Source organism: Balaenoptera acutorostrata, chromosome 5 (genome assembly GCF_949987535.1).
Source record: "Balaenoptera acutorostrata chromosome 5, mBalAcu1.1, whole genome shotgun sequence".
NCBI classification, from domain to species: domain Eukaryota; kingdom Metazoa; phylum Chordata; class Mammalia; order Artiodactyla; family Balaenopteridae; genus Balaenoptera; species Balaenoptera acutorostrata.
Genome location: NC_080068.1, coordinates 79,729,848 through 79,750,673, shown reverse-complemented (window position 1 = coordinate 79,750,673; position 20,826 = coordinate 79,729,848). Strand labels below are relative to the sequence as shown.

The 20,826-nt window shown below is 45.5% G+C and overlaps 2 protein-coding genes across 4 annotated transcripts in view; one reads left to right on the top strand and one right to left on the bottom strand.

Moving 5' to 3' along the window:
• Positions 1–13,379, bottom strand: part of LOC102999270 (uncharacterized) — a 73,067-nt gene extending 59,688 nt beyond the window's left edge. Inside the window, exons 1-3 of the mRNA XM_057546313.1 lie at positions 13,329–13,379; positions 9,908–10,712; positions 5,580–5,687 (exon numbers count right to left, since the gene is read on the bottom strand). Of these exons, the coding sequence (XP_057402296.1) occupies positions 5,665–5,687; positions 9,908–10,712; positions 13,329–13,379 (879 nt within the window). The 3' untranslated portion in view covers positions 5,580–5,664. The remainder of the gene's footprint in view (positions 1–5,579; positions 5,688–9,907; positions 10,713–13,328) is intronic.
• Positions 10,091–20,826, top strand: part of KLF3 (KLF transcription factor 3) — a 32,779-nt gene continuing 22,043 nt past the window's right edge. The window contains exon 1 of one of the 3 annotated variants that reach the window (XM_057546693.1): positions 10,091–10,229. The gene's annotated coding sequence lies outside the window, so the exon portion shown is untranslated. Of the gene's footprint in view, positions 10,230–19,462; positions 19,689–20,826 lie in introns of those variants that run through there. The other 2 variants (XM_057546692.1, XM_007178829.2) reach the window with 2 other exon arrangements.

Here is a 20,826-nt window from a genome sequence, read left to right as displayed (position 1 = left end):
CATAGTTCAAAGTTCCCCCATATTTCCTTTTTATCCCCTCTTGGAAATACAGTGTCTTCAAGAAAAGGGGTGGAGGGAGACGAACACTGGAATACACACCAAGACATAATTTAGAGGTATTCATGATAGAAGAAAGCACAAGTCAGTGAATTAAAAATTGAATATATGCCATGCCTTCTTTGGTATGAGAACACATAAAAATAGAAATTTAAAAGTAACTAACCAAGGGAAGAAAACCACGGCTAAAAGGGCCGGTAGCTGAGTTGGGGTGGGGATGGGCTGGGGGACAGAGTCAGGGAGACAAACAGGATGCCAGGAGGTGAGAAATAAGGGTGGGGAGTAGTGGGCAATCTCAAGAGGAACTAACAAGGTCTGTTGCTTATAGTTACCCAGAAAACTTTAAGAATAATAACAGACAAACAAATGTAGCTTAAAGAAACCTGAGAGAAGCTAGCCTCTGCTGGCTGGGACGACAAGTCCCCCTGTATTAATGGTGCTTGGGGAAACGAAGGTAATCTCCCACATATTCATATTCAGCACAACTGCTGACACTCCTGTCTCCCGTTGAATCAACAGATCCTGGCGAAAGACCACGGGGAGAGGGTAAGCGGACCTTGTGCTCCGGGAAGTATATTTCTGTCTCTTGAGAAATAGGAACTTTGGCTCTATTCAGTCCAGTGTGCTGGGTTTTCTGGTTTTTCGGTTTTGTTTTTTAAGTTTTTCTCTTTGGAGTCGCTTTTAAAGTAAATACACGCTATTTTGAGGAAGAATTTCAGTTCCAAGAACGTGCACAGGTTCAAGCAGCAGTTAAAAAGCCAAACAGTCGATAAAGGAAGATGGTCACCCTCTCCGGCGGCCTCACCTCCTAGAGCCCCTCCCTTTCCACCCACAGCCCCCCATACGTCCCCCCACCTCAAAACTCACAGGCGCAGAACCACACCTCTGCCTCCGGGTGCCTTCAATGGGCCACCTTGTAAAACTGTGCTTCAGGCCCTACATTTAATTACACACAGCGTGCACATTACTTTCTTAGCTATTTAAAGAAGCACACTTCTTATAACAAAAGTAATATATGCCCACTAAAGAAAAAAAAGCACATAAGAGCATTGAACGGCCAAAAAAAAAAAAAATCACCCTCACTCTTATCACTTCGCTATGACATTATTATGATTTTAATATCGTCTGCTGTTAGCAAATCTTTTTATATTACAAGGGCAATGAAGAATTCTCTACTGTTCATGTGATCCCACCATATGCTTATTATTTTTCTAGACACATCAGCAAACTTGTAAGGCATTTGTGAGCGTGGACAGGCTTGCCAGATTGGGAAGCTAAGGAATGAAAGTTGAAGCCTTCTTCCCCAGTAAGTACCAGGGAAACTGGTGCGACTGGGCTTTTGCACAGAGGGAAACGCTTCACATGTCACAGTTCAGGGTTTGGACATAAGCATGCAACACACTTGGAATCGGCAGAAAAAGGAAGGCAGCAAGGCCACTTCCCTAGAGTATAATTCACACATCTCTCTGCTGGCTGAAGAGGAAAGATGTGTGTGTGTGTGTGTGTGTGTGTGTGTGTGTGTGTGTTTAGAGTGAAAGAGAAAGAGACGGTGTGCGCACACACACATATATATGTATTTCTCCCCACGGCACACGCACCATAGTTGCTGCCTCCTGCACTGCACTGGTGGAACTTTCCATTAGAGTTATATTTAATGTCATTTTATATGCTATCATGCATCTCACTTGTTCAGAGACCTTCCATGTTTCCCGAAGTCTGCTGGAAAACATTGCATCTCCTTGGCATTGCATTTTCCCCCCAGCACGGCCTCAGCTGACCTTTCCTAGCTTGCCTTACACCACGTGGTTCGTCTACACCCCCGTCCACCCCACCCTGCCACCACCAAATCCTGGGCCCCTGGGCGCCTCTCCAGACTCCAAAATGCAGTGTGGAGCCCCTTCTCCCTCCAGCAGTGAAGTTCTGTCACTGCTCATCACCTCCTCCGTGAAGATTTTGGGGGTTTTCCTGAACAATGTGATTTCTTTTGCAAACCTATAAGCTCCTTGAAGACAAGGCCCAAACTGCACAAGAATACTCGTAGTTTTTGAATGAATCAGTTTAGCTTTTTATCCTTTTAACACCCATATCATGGTTCTTTTCTAAATTTTACTCATTATATTCTGCATTGTGTAATAATTAATTAAGCAAGTATATATATTCTTTCAAATCTCTTGAACACAGGGATCATATACATATTTCTTGCACTCCTACACCCACCCCAGACCTATAGTAAATATTCAACTAGTACTTACCAAACTAACCCATTCCAGGATTTAAATGCCAATAAATTTTCCATAATATAGAGGAGAGGTTTGGAAACATAACAAGTCAGCCTCATTCCCAAACAAGCTGAAAAATGGGAAGTAGTTTATTTTACTTTGTGGGTCTCCCATTCTCTTAGAAATAAGTTACATTCTCCATCTTTATATGTGTAGGTCATTGATTTGGGAATTACAATTCATTTCCCTTTGAAATAATGTTATAAATAATGTTTAAGATCCCTGATAAGTCCTCCAAAGCCAATCTGAACACTCAGTGAAGCAGAAATAGTATATTTGCAATAAAAAGTAGAAAATAAAATTATCGATATATTTTACTAGTACAATAACCAATAAAAACAACCAAATACAAGTGATTATTTTTAACTTGAATAATCATGATTCAAGGAAAGCAGATTTCACTATACAAAAAGGAGGATATATCTAATCATTCTCTCCTGGTTGCTATCATTCACCAGTCTCTTGGGAAATGAAGATGTGGCCTGAGGACCTAGGGCTTACTCTTGATTTCCAAATCTGGACAAAATTATGAGTAATTTCAGGATCCACATGGAACCACATTTAATACCCCATTCTGTTCCTTCGTCTCCTCATTTTCAGGGATATTCTCCACCCACTTCTCTTCTCCCACTCCCACAGGCACACCCTGAACCATGCTACCCCTGGGGATAGCATGCATCACCTTTAAATGTTAAACTCATATATCCCCACTCTCTGGGAACTCACCTTCTAACCTTCCAGGTCATTCACTACATTATTCCCAACACACCCATTCTTCGACCTACTTGAAATGTCCAATTCACTGATCATTTGCCCAGATCTCTAGAGTCTCCTTCTGTTTTAGCTCTCCAGCTCAGATTCCAATATCCAACATTTCAACTATTTTTGTACTACTGTCCTTCAATTGCATTGTTCTGTCAAACATAATCCAGGACAATTTCAATTGTCCACCTGCATTAGAAATGCTGAGAGCTCCTGGGTTGGGTGTGCAGGACACATACCATTTTGATCTTTATTAAAAGTCGTGGTCACCTAACTCAACCTCAATATTTCCTGGCAATCCTAAATTGCATGGTTGGATGGATGGATGGATGGATAATATAGATGAAAACTTGTAGAGATGCTAAAGAGAATCTCTGCACCCTTCGTAACGCTTTTGAGATGGGTGACCTTAGTCTAGCATTTCTAATTTTACTTCAAAACATGTGGCTTTGCAATTCCGAGACAGAGTAAAGTTGGAGACATCACAATTCCTGATTTCAAACTATATTACAAAGCTATAATAATCAAAACAGTAGGGTACTGGCATAAAAACAGACACATAGAACAATGGAACAGAATTGAGAGCCCAGAAATAAATCCACATGTAGATAGACAGTGATATTTGATAAAGGAGTCAAGAATACTCAGTGGGAAAAGGACAGTCTCTTTAATAAAAATGGTATTAGGAAAACTGGATAGTCACATGCAAAAGAATAGACTGGACCCCTATCTTACACTACTCACAAAAGTTAACTCTAAATGGATTAAAGACAAATGTAAGACATAAAAACGTAAAACTACTAGAAGAAAACATAAGGAAAAATCTCCTTGACGTTGGTCTTGGCAACAATTTTTTGTCTATGACACCAAAAGCACAAAGAACAAAAGAAAAAATTAACAAGTGGGATTACATCAAGCTAAAAGGCTTCCGCACAGCAAAGGAAACCATCAACAAAATGAAAAAGCAACCTATGGAAGGGGAGAAAATATTTGCAAAACATCTATTTGATGAGGGGTTAATATCCAAATTAAATAAGGAACTCATATAACTTGACAGTAAAAAACAAAAACAAACAAAAAGTAGTTTTAAAAATGGGCAAAGTACTTAAATAAACATTTTTTCCAAAAAGGACACACAAACAGCCAACAAGTGCATGAAAAGGTGCTTGACATCACTAATCATCAGGGAACTGCAAATCAAAATCACAATGAGATACCACCTCACACCTGTTAGAATGGCTATTATCAAAAACACAAGAATAACAAGTGTTGGTGAGGATTAGAGAAAAGGGAACCCTTGTGTACTCTTCTTGAGAATGTAAATTGATACAGCCACTATGGAAATCAGTGTGGAGGTTCCTCAGAAAACTAAAGACAGGGCTTCCCTGGTGGCGCAGTGGTTGAGAATCTGCCTGCTAATGCAGGGGACACGGGTTCGAGCCCTGGTCTGGGAAGATCCCACATGCCACGGAGCAGCTGGGCCCGTGAGCCACAATTGCTGAGCCTGCGCGTCTGGAGCCTGTGCCCCGCAACGGGAGGGGCCGCGATGGAGAAAGGCCCGCGCACCGCGATGAAGAGCGGTCCCCGCACCGCGATGAAGAGTGGCCCCCGCTTGCCGCAACTGGAGAAAGCCCTCGCACGAACCGAAGACCCAATACAGACAAAAATAAATAAATTAATTAATTAAAAAAAAAAGAAAATCCTTAAAAAAAAAAAAAAAAAAAAAAAGAAAACTAAAGACAGAACTACCATATTATACAGCAATCTCATTTCTGGGTACATATCCAAAGGAAATGAAATCACTATCTCAAAGAGATATTTGTACTCCCATGTTCATTCCTGCATTATTTATAATAGGCAAGATATGGAAACAACCCAGGTGTCCATCAACAGATGAATGGGTAAAGAAAATATGATACACACGCACACACACACACACACACACACTGGACTATCACTCAGCCATTAAAAAAGAAGGAAATCCTGCCTTTTGCAACAACATGGATGGACTTCAAGGGCATTATGCTAAGTGAAATGTCAGACAGAGAAAGACAAATACTGTATGGTCTCACTTACATGTGAAATCTGAAAAAGCCAAACTCATAGAAACAGTAGAATGGTGGTTGCCTGAAACTGGGAGGTGAGGGAAATGGGGAGAAGCTGGTCAAAGTATACAAACTTCCAGCTAGAAGATGAATAAGGTCTGGGAATCTAATGTACAGCATCGTGTGTCTAATAAACAAATTGTATTCTATACTTGAAAGAAGTTGTTAAGAGTAGATCTTAAATTTTATTACCACCAGAAAAAAAAAAGTAATTATGTGAGGGGATGGAGGTGTTAACTAACTTTATTGTGGTTATCATTTTGCAATATATATGTGTATCTAATCATCATATTGTATACCTTAAAATTACATATGTTATAGATCAATAACATCTCAATAAAGCTGGAAGAAAAAGAAAGGAGAAAAAAAAACATACGTTTTCCTTTAGGGTAGATGTGTCTGTGTTGATCATAATTTCACAAGCACGTGACACTTTTCTGCCTTCGTAACTCAGTCCATCATCACACAAGGAGGAGAAACTTTCCTGGGGAAAGAATGGAAAAGCTCTGAAAGAGAGTGGAGGAGGAAGAAAGAATCTCAAGAATATGTGTCTGTGTATCAGAAAGAGATTGCCTGAAACGGAACTAACTGTGATATAATCCCTGAAAGAGAAAGTGGAGGTTTATAGTGGCTTGTATCCACTAGGCTCTGAATCAATCTCAACATAGTGTTATTGTTTAGTTGTCATCCATTATTCAACAAATATTTTTGGAACAACTTATATTTGCCAGACACTGTTCCAAGAGTTTGGGAAACAGGAGTGAAGAAGACAAGAGGGTGCAGAGAAAAGGGAACCCTCCTACACTATTGGTGGGAATGTAAATTGGTGGAGCCACTATGGAGAACAGTATGGAGGTTCCTTCGAAAACTAAAAATGGAACTATCCTATGAGCCAGCAATCCCACTCCTGGGCATATACCTGGAGAAAGCCATAATTCAAAAAGGAGTGAAGAAGACAGTGTCCTTGCTCTCATGGAGCCCAGGTTCTAATGGGGAAAAAAGGTTAAAAAAAAAAAAAAAAAAAAAAAGCAAGGACAACTAGACATTGAATGAGGAAGGGAGGGATATTTTAGATTGTGTGGTCATTCCTAAAGACGTAATATTTGATCTGAAAACTAATGTTGGAAAAAGAGCTATCTGTATGGAAATCTGAAACCTTGCTTTCCCCTCATGACTACAAGATGGCTGCCATAGCTTCAAGCATCACACTCTCACATAACTTCCAAAGCAGGTCTGGGGGTTTATCCTTGCAAGAGTTTCCTTTCATCAGGAAGAAACACTTCCCATAAGCCCCAGCACACTTACCTACAGGTCCCACTGGCCAGAACCAGGTCACATATCTACTCTGTCACCAGCAAAAACGACTGCAATGATTGGTTGGGAGGAATGATGCTGGCGCCAGGGAGGGGTACCCTTCCCTGAGCACATGCTGCCCCAAACCTAAACCAGACTGGCCTGCTGTCCTCAAAGAGCAACAGTGAAGCAGCTACTGGAAGGACCAAGCTTGAGATATTTCATTTACCCAGGATATATGGATTTATCCAGTACCTAAGCTTGTGCCAGGCACTGTACTAGTATTAGGACTAAAAAGAAGACCTAGACACCACTTTGTACCATCTCCTCAAAAACAGTGAGGGGAACTCCCTCTTCCCTCTCCCTCACTATTTCAAAGGTACAGTTCATGGCCACTTGCCACCCTGAAGCCCCCTCTCATCTTTTTAGTCTGAATGACTTCTTCTCAATTCATAGTTCACACTTACTCATTTTACAAATATTCATTGAACATCTGAGCCATAAGGATACAATTTTGCTAAAAAGGTCCGTGCCCTCACAGAGTTTCTATTTCAGTGACATGGAGAGGTAAAGAGTCAATTACAAGAAAGAATAAAAAGTGCTAGAAGAGGTGAAGCCTGGGTGCTATCAGGGTACCAAGAAGGAGCACCTCCACTCGTCCATATGTGGGGTGAGGGATGGTAGTAAGAAAAGATAAATTTCATTGAAGATGTCATTTAAATCAATATTTAAAGGATGAATAGAATTTAGGGAAATGAGAGTGGAGGTCAGGAGTGGGGGAGAAAGCCAAGGAGTCTAGTCCATCTAGAAAAATGAGCGTGTGCAAAGGGCTGGAGGTGGGGACAGAGAGTTGGAGGAAAGCAAAGGAAAGAAGCTCATTGTTGCTAGAGAAAAGAGTGGGAGGGGAGAACAGGGAGAGATGAGTTTATAGTGATAGGTGAAGGCCAGGTCAACATTGGGGCTAAACTCTTGGACTTTATCCGGAGAGAAGCCATTGAAGGGTTTGACATGTTTAGGTTTGCATTTTAGAAAAAGGCATTCTTAATCCTTTGCTCCAATCCCTTACCCACACTTCAGCCACGCTGCAAACAGGATGACCAACAAGACACTGTGGCAATAGGCTGGGCCAGGGTGGTGGCCAAGGAGTGGGTGGTGATTGAGGAGGTCAGGGATTGTGTCAACCACAGGGCTGTGACCAGCGAGGGAGGGGGAGGAGTTAAGGATGACTTCAGGCAGTTCTGGTTGGGGCACCTGGAGGGATGGTGGTGTCCTTCACTGGATGGATTCATTTTTGGACAAGTTATGTTGAGCTGCCTCCCACAGGGCACTGAACACAGTTGTGTTCATTAATTAATCTTTTTTATGACTTTTCTCCTCCCTCCCGCATCTTTCATATCAAAGCCCCTCCCTACTTATCTTGAATAACACTTTTTTCAGATAGACCTACGTCGATCTTCTCTTCAGGTTTTCATCACTCTGTGTCCCCTGAGTGAAGCCTGTATTTTTTGAGACCCCACTATGAGCCAGGCACGGAAATGCAAAACAATTTCACCAGTCATCACTAATATGTTGTTGTTTTTTCTCAGCTAATAAAAATCTAAGTCGTCTAATCAGACATTTAACGGTGTCAGTGATCAATGGGTTGCAATTAGTTATTGACCCGAATCCAACTTTTTTCCTTGCATTTGTCTTTATTCACTAAAACAAACAAACAAAAACCTCGTCCCTTTACATTTTAAAGATTAATCTTATGGGACAGTATAATGGCACATAAACCGGTGTCCATTCTGGGTGTTTTCCACGTGGTCTTCTATGTATATGCTTTTTTTTTTTTACAACAAGCAATTTCACTATTTGAGGTTTCCCAGTACTAATTTTATAATACTGTGTAGTTACATGCTGAGGCTCCGAATATACTCTATCTCTACGTTTTAAGTAGTACCATGCCTGGATGAAGCATCAAAGTGAGAATGGTGAACTTAAAGGGACTTTAAAACATCTTGAAGCAATAACAAGCCATAGACTGCAGCTGGGGCATTTTAAAACAGTACACAGGACTAAAACAATTGAACCAATTTGTCCTTTGTTCTCTTTATTACATTCTTTATTACATTAGTACTGTTGAAAAAGAAACTCGAAAAGCATTAAACTTGGGTACCAAGCTCTCCAAAGTCCTCCCAGGGGCCTGGCTGGGACAGAAAGCGAGTTTCCGCCTCCCGGCTCCTGTTAAGTCCCCCGAGGACGCTCGCGCTCGGTCCCAGGGAGGCGACACGAAAGGAAAGGTCGCCGCTCCGAGCCCTCAGCTCGCCCCGAGTTCTCCCTCTGGGCGGGAGGATCTGGACCGAACTTTGCCAAGTTTTCCGACAGGCCTGGCTGAGCAAATGCCGCTGCGCCCGTCGCCGTTACGCTCCAGCTGCAGGCCGGGCCGTGGGAAGTTTGTTCGAGGGTCTCCCGGTCTTCAAAGAAAAGTCCCGGGAGGCGGGGGCACCACCCTGCCGGGCCGCACCCCCGTGGAGCGGGCGACAAGGGGGCCCCGGCGCCCCCGGGCACAAAGAAAGCGTGCCAGAGGATGGCTAACGACCTTGGAAACTCCGGACCATTTTAGGGTTGAAGTCACCCTAACTGCCCTCCCTTTCCTCGCCGCTTTTTCTCTCCCGAATCCGCCCGGGTCCACCCGCTGCTTCACCAGCGGTGCCTTTTTCTGCTTTTTCTTTAAGAGAGTTGTCTGCGCTGGGCCCAGGAGGGGCCGCGCTGGGCGCGGGGCCCAGCCCTTCCCGCCACGCCCCGGGGCCGCCCTTCCCGCCGGAGCCGGCTGATTGATGGCCCCGACCGTCCCGGGTCCCCCGCCTCGGCTCGCCCGCGAGCCCGGCTGTGTGTTTTGGAAGCGGCGCAGCGGGCTGCAGCGCTGTGACGCCCGGAGCGGCCAGCGCCGCCCTTCCTTCCCCCCGGGCTCGGGCGGCGGCGCGGCGGCGGGTCCGGGCCGGGCGGGGCCGCGGGCTCCCGGGCGGAGGGCGGAGGGCTGCGGGGAGGAGACTCCGGGGCGGGGGCTCCAGGGCGGGGGCGCGGGGCCGGGCGGAGGGCGGAGGCCGCGCCGCGCACGCCCAGCCCCACGGCCGCACCGCGCCTCGCGGGACAGGTTGGGCGGGCGGGGCGGCGCCCGGCTCCGGGGAATAATGAGTGTCTGTCAGGCCGTCCCCGGGTGACTGGGCGGGGCGGGGCGGAGGCGGCGCGGGAGGCGAGGGTGGCGGGGGAAGGGCGCAGGGCGGGGTGCGTGTTTGCGCTAGTGACTCGGCCGACCCCTCCGGCGGCTGCCTCCACCCAAGTGGGTGGGGACCCGCCCAGCCCGGGCGGCCGCGGCGGCTCCCTCTCCCCTCCCTGACCCTCCCACCCCGGGTCCCAGCCTCTACTTACCCCGCCAGCCCTGGGAGGCTCGCAGAGCGAGCGGCGCCGGTGTCATGTGACTGCCCGGAGTTGGTGCCAGGAGCCAGAGGAGAGCCAGGAGCGGAGCCGCGCGGAGCCGGGGCCCGAGCTGGAGCGCAGCGCGAGCGCCCGCCGAGCCGAGCCGAGCCGCGCCCGCCGCACGCGCGCCCGTCCCCGTCCCCGTCCCCTGCGGCCGCCACCGCCAACGCCGCCGGGACTGGAGCGCTGACACCACTGCATCCGCGGGTTTCCAGGCAGCCCGGATCCGGGCCTTTATTTCTCGCCTGCAGCGCTCAGCACCGCGCCTCGAAAAGTAAGTCGCCTCTCCCTCACCTTTCCTTCTCGCCCCGACTCCCGCTGCCCCCCTTTTCGGCTCGTCCGGTTTCCTTTTTTTTTCCCCCCCAAGGGGGGGCGCGCAGTGAATGGGTTGGGGGTGCAGCGCGGAGGTTGGGGCGCTTCTGGGCTTGGGAAAGTGCAACAGCTCCTGGCAGCCGGGGGTTAGGGTGGAGGAGGAGGCGAGGAGGAGGGGGCCCCCGGGTTCAGCGGTGGAAAGTGTGGGATTGGGGAGAGCCACCGTGCGGATCGGCGGGTGCGGGGAGCGAGGCTGGCGGCGCCCGCCGCGGCCCCAGATAGGGCGCGGGCGGGGGCTCACCTGTGTGGTCCCCCGACAGCCGCTCGCCCGCCCGCCCGCCCGCGATTCTCTCCAAAGCCCCAGAAATCTCAGTTCCCTCCGCGTGTGGCAACGTTGTTTGGAGAAAGGTAGCGCAGAGGCCGCGCGCTCCTGCTCCTCCCCCTCCTGGTCCCCCACCCCCCGCGCTCTCCCCCTCCCCCTCCCCGCCCGCGCCCCCAGCAGCCCCCCTCCTCGGACGGGGCGTGCTGCCGCTCACCCGCCGGCGGAGCAAACTTGGAGCAGCTTCGCGGGCCTTCTGGGAAGAAACTTGGGGAGATTGGGAGTGGAGGCAAACATCCCAGTCTCGGTGCTGGAGCCCAGGAGCTGCCAGGGCGTCTGGATTCCCGAGGGCAGGAGAAAGAGCTGTCCGGGTTTGGAGAGTCCTCCTCCGGTGCAAGGAGAACCTGCCGCAGTGTCTGGAGCAAGGATTGCAGCGTGGCTGGAGGCGGAGAACGCCTTAGGCAACTGCCCGCAGTGTTAGGGACCCGAGCCGGGTGGGGACCGAGGGACGGATCCCTGGACCCGCACCCTTGGGACCTACCTTTCCGAGTGGCTTTTTTGGAGATGGCAGACAATACCTGGAATTGTCATAGCTACTTCTTTGACAGATAAAAGAGAGAACACTCTGCGCTGCTTTAAATTTTACAGCAATATACAATAATACTAGATGAAGAACGTGTGAATGGGACTTTTTTTTTTTTAAGTCAGGTTAAACGGAAATTGGTAATTGCTCACCTTCTTGTATTTCACTAAAATAAACATTTTACACTGAATTTTTTTTTTTTTACCCAGAATGTATTTTTCCATTAATGTCATCCAAGACACTTTAAATGTATTTATTTTCTCACAAGAATCTGGTATATGGAGAAAAGTATGAAGTAGTATTCTGACTTCATTTAGATTTAGTATCTGTAATTATTAAGCAAAATCAAGTGGGGAATAGGGCATTTGTTCACTATAGGTTATTCCACAGAACAATTTTGTGCTGTCCTTTTCTGAGTGCTTTATGTATGAATCTGAGGAGCATTTTTAAAAGAGAAATCCATCTGGATGATAATCTGCCTAGCCCAAGAGAAGACTTGCTTCTAGGGAAAAAACAATTTGATAACCCTGACATCTTCAAAATTTTGTGAGTTAGTAGTATCTTTAAAAGAGTGGATGAGTTTCTTCTGACTTGAAACATGGAGTATGGGAGTTGACCTTATTCTGTTAACAGAACCTGAAATGGGATGTTTGATTAATTTCATTTAGCTCCCTAGAGAAGCTGATATCTCAATTTCTACAGTCAGTGGGGTTTGCTGCAGAACTGTTAGAAGAAAGCAGCCTAATGTACTATGGGTGAGGTCAGTGAAGATAGACTGTAAGGAGCATTCTGCTTGCATGAAGAATGCAAGTATGAAAATCCTAACGTGAGAATAACAAAAGTAACTGCTTAGACCACAGAACCTTGTCAGATGTAAAACATGACAACATAGCTTTGGAGAGAGCTATTGTTTTTTTCACTGCAAAGTTTCTAAATTAAAACCCAATCTTCTGGTTGCTATGGACACAATGATGCCTTTTTTTCCTTTTTTTCTTTTTTTTTTTTTTTTTTTACCTGTAGTTATGTCTACACACAGATTCTTAAATCTCTGCTAATAGAAACCTGAGTTAAACAGTACTGGCTAACAAAATAAAGAGAAAAATCAGAAAAGGACTAGTGAGTGGATTTTGCTACCTTAAAAATACCTAAAGGAAAAATAGACATTTTAGGATGTCTTATACAAATTGATACTCTGCAGATTGTATAACAATTTTGGATTAAATGAAATACCAGGAACAGAATCACATTCTCAAAAGGTGGATTTTTGTAGATGTGTGTACATGTAGAACAGATGTGCAGCTGTGTGGAAGTATCTTTGTAACTATGCAGTTGAAAAAGACAGTGAAAATTTGGGGTGACTCTAGATGTCCCACACTCTTCATCTTAGAATTTAGTTCTGTGGCTCAGGGACACTTACAGTTGGTCCCACTTCGGTTATGTGGGGTGACCCCAGTGTCAACTGAATTCTCAGCAGCTGTGCTGTCTCATTTTCCTCTTGATGCTCTGAGGCTGCACAGTGATCATTACCCTATTACCCTAACCCAGAATTTGATCGTGGCTAGAGACCAGCCATTAGGATGGGGGAGAAAGAGACAAAAGAAATTGGTAGGGAGGCTGGTGTTAATTAGGAAGCTTTCTGCTGCTTGAATATGATAAAATCACATGTTCACTTACGGTGTTTACTGTATTTGGAAGCTCCTATTTGTAAATAGGGCAGGTCCCCTGTATAAAGCTGGTGTTATTATTCACACCCATAGAACAAACACCTCCACCCCCCTGTTGTTGTCTTAAAAAACTCCAGCTGCTCATGAATATAGGGTCAGGGAGGGCCGGCTAAATGTTTCTCTGTGCTTTCTCTCCAGCACAGCCAGCAGAGCTGTTTCCTGTTCTTTGTTTCAAGGCTGGGGTTTGCGTCATACATTCCAAGTGGCATATGTGTGCTCTTTCCTGTTTCAGGCTGTTTTCTGGTAGATCAGTAGCCCAGACCAGGCCATGGTCCCTGCCCCTAAACTCCCTATCCCCACCCAGGGAGTTATCATGTCTCTACACACTTATGATTGCTTAAGATGCCTGTGTTATGTCATAATGAGAAGTCAGTTAACCTTTTCACGTACACCCTTTGCTCCCATGTGTTTATATGGGTGAATAAATACTTTTACCTTTTTTAGTTTATCATTGCCAACTTGTGATTTTAAGAAATGTGTGTGCATGTTGGCTAGAAATCTAAAGGAGGTTGTTTTGTTTGTTTGTTTTTCATTCTTGTTTTGAGATAGGCATTTTGCCCTGAAGCTGTCAATTTTGGATGGGGTTACCACCTTACAGTTTAGAAGATCTAGCATGATCTGAAGGATGTGGCTCAGTCTTGCATTTAACACAGGACACTCAAGGCCCAGGAGGCTTAATGGGATGGAGAACTCAAGCAGCCTTGGCAGCTTGGACTGACTTGGAAGTCTTGCTTATGTTTTAAGGGAGAAATCTTCTATTGAAGCAAAACATAAGATGTATTGAGAGTACTACAGGATTATTTCTTTTTAAGGACAAAGATTTTACTGTATGCTACATCTGATTTCCAAACTGCTCTAAGAATAAAAAGCTCAAAGAAAAGGAGAACTGGAATAAGTTTATTTAATGATAGTTTGGAAATTTTTAACCTTATATTTTGAAGACAGAAGGAGAATGCTCTTGTTTTTATTGTTTTACGGTAGCAACTTTCTCATAATCACCCCCCCCCTTTTTTTGGGTATATTCTGTCAGTTGTGAGTTAGCAAATTTCTGGGTTAACCATTTAAAACCTACTTTAACAAACTATTTTTCTCTTGGTTCTCCAGAAATGAAGTTTTAAAAAAAAAGTTGGAAAAGAAAACTTTTGACAAGTTTCTCCTTTAAATGTCTTATTTGGGGATTTTCTCTAAAATCTAAAGGAATTATCTGCAGTGTTCTCTAATGGAATTAATGGAAAGAGTTGCTGAGGAAACACATCAGGCCCTATCTATTCTTACCCAAATCGGTAATAATAATAATAATGCTTTGGTTTTAACATCTCTTCCCATCACGTTTTTCTTTGATGGATAAAAGGGAAATATACAATATGCTATTAAGAAAGCTACTAGGGTCAAATAGTAGGATATTGACAACCTTCCATGAAAAAAGATGGGCGTTTGGAAAGTTTCAATAAGATTTTTCCTTTCTTCTTTGGAGGAAGCAAACTTGAAATACTAAGCCGCTTGTAGGACAAGAGGCCTTTAAACTAAATTCATAAGTAACCCAAATTGAAGTAAGTTTTTTTGTTTTAGTTCCAAAGTTGTGAACAATTCAACTAGATTTGGTAGACTGAGTCTTTATTTGGCTTACCCCAAATCATTCTTTCCTCCCTACTTGTGGGGAGAGGGAGGTGGTAATAGAGATGATAAGGATCTAATATATTCTGTCAGGAAAAATTCTGCAAGCTTTTAAATGTAAGCTAAACAGTTGGGAAAAATTGTACCAGTCTGATAGTTATTATAATTACCAAAAAAGTGAGGGAGGTGAACACAATAGTTTCATCTCTAAACCATGTAAATCATTTATCTCCATCCCCCCCTTTTTAGATACTTGCCTTCTTAATTTGTCCAAATCAACATTTCTGCTATAAAATGAACAGCTTTCTTAAGTGGTTCTTACTCTCTTTTCACACCCAGTTGTGTTTAAGAAAAATAAATACAGGCAACCTCATCCTTTAAGTATCAGGAATTACATTATTCTGGAAATTGGGTTTCTTTCTGAAGTGCTTCAGTTATCATTGGTTATAGCTTAAAAAAAAAAATCCTAGAGACATAAAACAATTGATATCTGGTTTGCTAATATGTAGTATTCCAGCCAAAACTCATGATGGAGTGAGTTGGAAGGGAAGGATTATGATGGCTTTTAGCATTCTCATTTTCAAGCCTGATCTGTCCCTTTCTTAGACCCCATTTCTCATCTGAAGCAGTAATGCCAGAGCTCGAGACAGGAAACCAGACAGCAGTCTGCCCTGATAAGAGAGGGCATTGTCTAAGGAAGGTAGCCCTGCTTTTCCCCCCTCAATTCTCCTTCCTTGAAATTTAGTAGCAATAAGAGACACAATGCTATAGACACAGTTTCTGAACCAGAACTAGGACTGTTTTTTCCCACAGCAAATATATGTATGTATATACATATATACACACACACACACACATATATATATATACACACACACACATATATATATGTCTCTATGTATATCCTTTTAACTGGCTCTGTGCTTTTTCTGGAATGTCACCATAGTTTAATGGCATATTAGAAAAAATTATCAGCATATTTTGTCTCTATTGGTCAGAGTATTTAATAGTAAGTTTCTTTCTCTAGCAAAGCAGGTTCCTAGAGCTATTGGAAACTCATTCCTTTGTGTTGGCAGGCCGAATACATTATCACTTCCCCCATCTCATTATAAAGGGGAGCTGGAGACTGAACGTAGTAAGCTAAGTGGCCCTTCAGCCCATGCATTGCGTGTAACCCTGGGTCTAGCTCTTACTCTCTTCCCGGAAAGGGGTGCTTCCTGAGACAGCCCCCTTCCAAGAGGACCCTGAAGGAGCCCAGCTTAACCTGGGACATGCTTAAGATGGTTGCCAGTCTCTAGAAGGCCTGGGGCTCTCCAGGGATGGCCTGGAGCTAGTCTCAACACAGATCAGTGGAGTTTGGTCAAATCTAGACAGAAGAGGTCCAGCAGACACTGAGGTCAGCGCCTTCTACCCTGGAGAGCGACCTATGATCCAGTGTGGGGTTTTTCTCCTTTGTCCCATATGCTCTTCATTCTCCTAACTACTGTTCTCTGAGTCTAATCACTGAAATCCACTCTTCTATTTGTTCTTGCACTTTACACCCTGGTACCTTCCAAAGCTTTGCACCCCCAAACCGCTAACATTAGGAAGTTCAAGTTCCTGTTCCACTTAGTTCTCCAGACAAGTGTGTTTTGTCTCCCGAGCCTCCTGAGTAAAGTTTTCACATTTACTTTGCGTTTCAGGTTTTAGAAGATGATTTTAAGGCTAGCTGCACTGGCCCCTGGGCAAATTTTCCTTGTGTGACCCCTGGTGTACAGTCACTCTGAGGCCCTTACCCTTCATTTTATCCTAGCATGTAAGAAGGGTAGTTTGACATTCATTCATTTATTCACCTCACAAGTATTTATTGAGCACCTACGCATTAGAGCTAATCTAAGATTGCAGTCATTTTTCTCAGTTATGCCACGAGATGGAGTAGGTCCAGAGTGATCTAACCTGAAGAGTCACTTGGAAATCGTAATTGTCCGCTGGAACCTCCCCATGGCACTGCCTTCCATGGGCCAGTGTGGCGCACACGCCTCACGCCCCTGGCCCCAGGGGAGTGCCCCATCTATATATAAGATGATTCTGCTTCAGAGTGAGTCCCACAGCACGGAGTGGAGCAGAACAGAAAGAGCCGTGGGTCTGCAGCGGACACACTTCGCTTCTTGGCTGCAGCTCCAGCCAGCTCTGTGAATTTGGGCGAGTCTTTTCACCTCTGTTCCTCCATTTCCTCATTTCTAAAATGGGGACGAGGACCTGACCCTTCCACCTTTGTACAGTTATTATGAGGATTTCCGTATTTACTTGGGTGAAGCTGCCAGTTTTTTCTGAACAATTTTATGGATGCACCGGCTAGGAAGAATAATCGGCTACTTTGGGGCCTTCAGAATGTGTCTTTTGATGTTGCGTCCAGGCATGCACTGAGACGGGGGAGGGCATCAGGGACCAGTGGGAAGGAGTTGAAGTCACCACTGCTGTAAATACACTGCCCCTGGTTCCAGATCCCCGAATGACAGACCTGTCTGCAAAACTCTCCATCCCACTCTTGATGTGTGTTGTCCCCTGCCAGGGAGACAACAGGGTGGAGTGCCAAGTCCACCACCAGCCTTGAAGTCTGACTACTTTGGCTTCGAATCCCAGCTCTACCACTTTACCAGCTGTGTGACCTTGGGCAGATTAATTTACCTCTCTGTTTCGGTGTTATCAGTAAAATGGGAAGGTAGTACCTCCCCACCTCATAGGAATGAAATGACACAGTGCATGTAAAGAACAGCACCCACAGAGTGCCAGTAGGAAACCTGTGACATCACTGAGCCTCTGGCTTTCCTTGGTCAATAGAAGAGGCTTAAAACATAACAAACTTAGTGTTTGTTACACACACACACACACACACACACCTTGAAGTCGCTTCTTTCTCTTCTCTCTTGCTGTCTTTTTTTTTTTTTTTTTTCCTCTATTTTAGGTTTTAAAAAAGAGTAGAGACCTTGACACTAGACTTGTTTAGAAGATATCTGGGTGGGTAATAAAAAAAAACTCGGAGGATGATGCTGATAAGGTCTTTGGAGGACCCGGAACAGGCAAGGTTAAGGTTAGGAGCATACCTTTTTTTTGAGGAAGTTTGGTTTAATAGGTTTCCTTTAGGTTAGGTCCCCTTACTCCTATTACTTATTTAAGGGAGGTTTTGTTTTGTTTGTTTGTTTGTTTATTTAAGGGAGATTTCAAGTGCATTCGAAGGGAAAGGGAAGTGACGGTGGGACTCCTCATACCGGCTCAGTGCTTTTATATTCACTCCTTTCAGCCTGGCAAAAAACTTGACTTAGTGGACGTTCCTGATCTCCTTTGGGAACAGGGAGGGAGCCCCTCTAAGGAGGTGTAAAGCACTCCTGTCCTCATGTGCTCCCAGTCCGGGTGGTGGTCCTGGGCAGACCATTAGTAAAGTAGAAAGGCCCAGCCTATCTAGGTAAGAAGAGGTGGCCTCAGATTGGTCAGGGAGCAATCAGCTGGCTGCGCCGAGTCGGGAGGGCCTTGAGCTGGTCTTTGAAGAATTAGGAGGATTTAGATAAGCCGGAAGGGGACGGGCATTCCACCCTGGTTGCCCAGCGTCAGGGCCGAAAATGAACAAAGGCGGGGTGGGGAGGCGGGGAACAGGGCAGCCAACGTGGAGGGCGCCTGGTGGAGCAGGGGCAGCTGGTAGGAGAGGGGACGCCGAGCCTGGTGCTTGAACTGACTCTGCAAGCCCTGGGGGTCCCGTCGGAGGAAGGTTTGGGAGCTTGGGAAAGACCAGCTGAGAAGAGGGCTTTGAGAAATGTAGGTGGCAGGGGCTCCGGATGGATTCTCCATCCTGGAATGGACTAGTGGAGGTGAGACCCCAGTAACACAGTCTTGAGGTACTGAGGGCCTGGCCCCCTGGTGGCAGCGGTAGATGTGGAGAGAAAAGTTGGGGAGGAAGGCTTAAAAGATGACCTCTAGGTTTCCATGGTGAGTGACGAGAAGATAAGGCAAATCGGGGAGGGGAGCAAGGAGGAGGAGGGTTTCCGTTTGGGACGGGTTGATTTCTCTTACATAGCACTGGTGCAAAATGCTTTTTTTGTTTGTTTACTTTTGAAGGGAGAGGGCGGTATTAGCTCATTTCCACATCCAGAGGTTCTGTGGCTCTGAAATAAACGTTTAATGGAGCATCCTCAGGAGCTGGGGGAAATACCACCACTTCTTTCTGGTTATTTGCAAGGTTCCAGCCATCGCTGCTCAGGCTGGAATTTCCAGGAACTGGCAGCTGACCTGAGCCAATTGGTCCCTCCCAGGGCCCCTCCCCCCCGGCAGGGCGGGGCCCCATGGGTGGAGGCCCCTGAGGGTGGAGTAGGGTGGGTCTCCAGTGATAGGGCACCCAGCGGAGAGGCAGACAGAGGCAGTGGCCTCACGCAGCCCTTCTGGGTCTGATTATATAACACTTCACGGAAGAAGACTGAGGGCTGAGGCAGATCTTGTAAGACGTGTACACAGCAGGAGTACACATTAGAGGTGCTTTTCAATTGAGTTGAGGTTGCTCGCCCTTAAAACTAAAATACAAAATTGTCCGAGAGCGTGAAGGACGAAACTGAGTATGTAACCTCAGTAAGGAATATGATGAGTGTTCGCTAAAATTTCTTTAAGAAAGATGTTGTAGGCCACTAACTAGGTGGCATTGAACTTGAGAGTTTACCAAAGGATATGGGCTTGGGTTTCCCCTCCCCCGCCCCTGCTCTGCTGGGCCCCAGCTGGAAATGTGTAGGGAGGTTGCTTGGTTGTTACCTTTGCACCTGTCCTTATTTACATGCAAAGGCAATTGCTTCACTTGGTCTTTCCGAAGTACAGGGTGTGGGCAGAATCTTATCTGAAGCCATGTCCTGTTTGGACAAGTCAGACTGCCTTGGCAACTCTCCATAGGGTGGAGCAGATGGGCGGATGCAGGAAAGTAAAGTTGGGTGGCTTGTTAGCTGAGAGGGGAGAGGGCGGATTGTTTGCTCATGGGTCATTACAGTTAATCTGAAACTAAGTAATTAACTTCTTCCCCATTTACAAAACATTTTCATGTAAAATAACTAATTTATGAGGGGCAAAGATTCAGAAGTGTTCCATGGAGTTTTTCGTTTCGCACCAGCAATAGAAGACTGAGCTAGGAGACAGATCACCGAGTGACATGAAAACGAGACGCCTTTCCAGGTAGGTGCCAGCACTTGGCTGTCCTGAAAGGAGGCTCTCGCTTAGAAATGCCTGCTTACATCTGTTGTCTGGCCTCTTGTATTTCTGGCCAGAGCAGCTGCCTTTAAATATTCAACTCCTGGGAGCTCTTGGAAGAGTTTGGGTACAAAAGTAAAGAAAGAACATTTCTTTGGAAAGGAAGTTTAGCTACAGGGATGTTGCCTGCCTGCCCTGGTCCTCCTCCTGACCAAGAATTACACACACACACACACATTTTTTGTTTGTTTGTTTTAACTCTTTTCTTAATTTTTTCCCTGAAGTTCCTTTGGGGAGTAAGGGGTGAGGGAAGGCAACATGCTTCCCTCCTTTAACATCCAAACACTTGGGAGAATTGAAAGGGGCGCTTACAGACGGGGTGTGTTGGTTTGACCATCCTGTTTTTCTCCTTACACCTGGCTGAGGTCGGCTAGGAAACAGATTAGCTTTGAGGGAGGCAGGTAATCTGGAGCCTTAGGGTCAGGCGGGGCTGGGGGAGAAGAATACAGGGACCCTTTGAGTGCATTAAACAGGAGATGAGAAGGGACAATGTCAGAAGCAAATCCTGATATATCACCAAGAAATTGACTTGAGATGCACACATTCTCTCTCCAGACCCCCCTCCGTCCCCTGCCTCACACCTCTCTCTCTCTGTGTCATGCTTCTAAGGAAGGGGCAGTTATTTATAAGGTTGTTTCTGTAATAAAATGTGCTGTAGCTTCAAGACAAGCTACTTTCAAAGGAGGCTGGCAACATAACCTCCTCTTACATTAAGGCCTGTCTGTATTTCTAAGCTCTGCGGCTTATTTGTACCCTCATAAAGCAATTGTCGAGTAGGCCTCTTGGAGGGCTGAAAAGGAGACGAAACTATATTGCTTGTGAAACTTCATGTAAATGATTCACCAAAGCTTTTTAAGACATAAACTTGCGGTTGTGCATTTTGGCAAAATTCTGAGCCTTCTTTTGACATCTGAAAAGTCAGAAGTATAAGTAGAGAGAGTGTGAAGGGAAATCTGTTTCTTCCTTTTGGAGGAAAATTCAGTTGTATTGGCCCTTCCCAGCAAAATAACACAGTTGGGGGAAGATGACATTTGTTCCAGTGATGGAAAATTATTTTGACAAT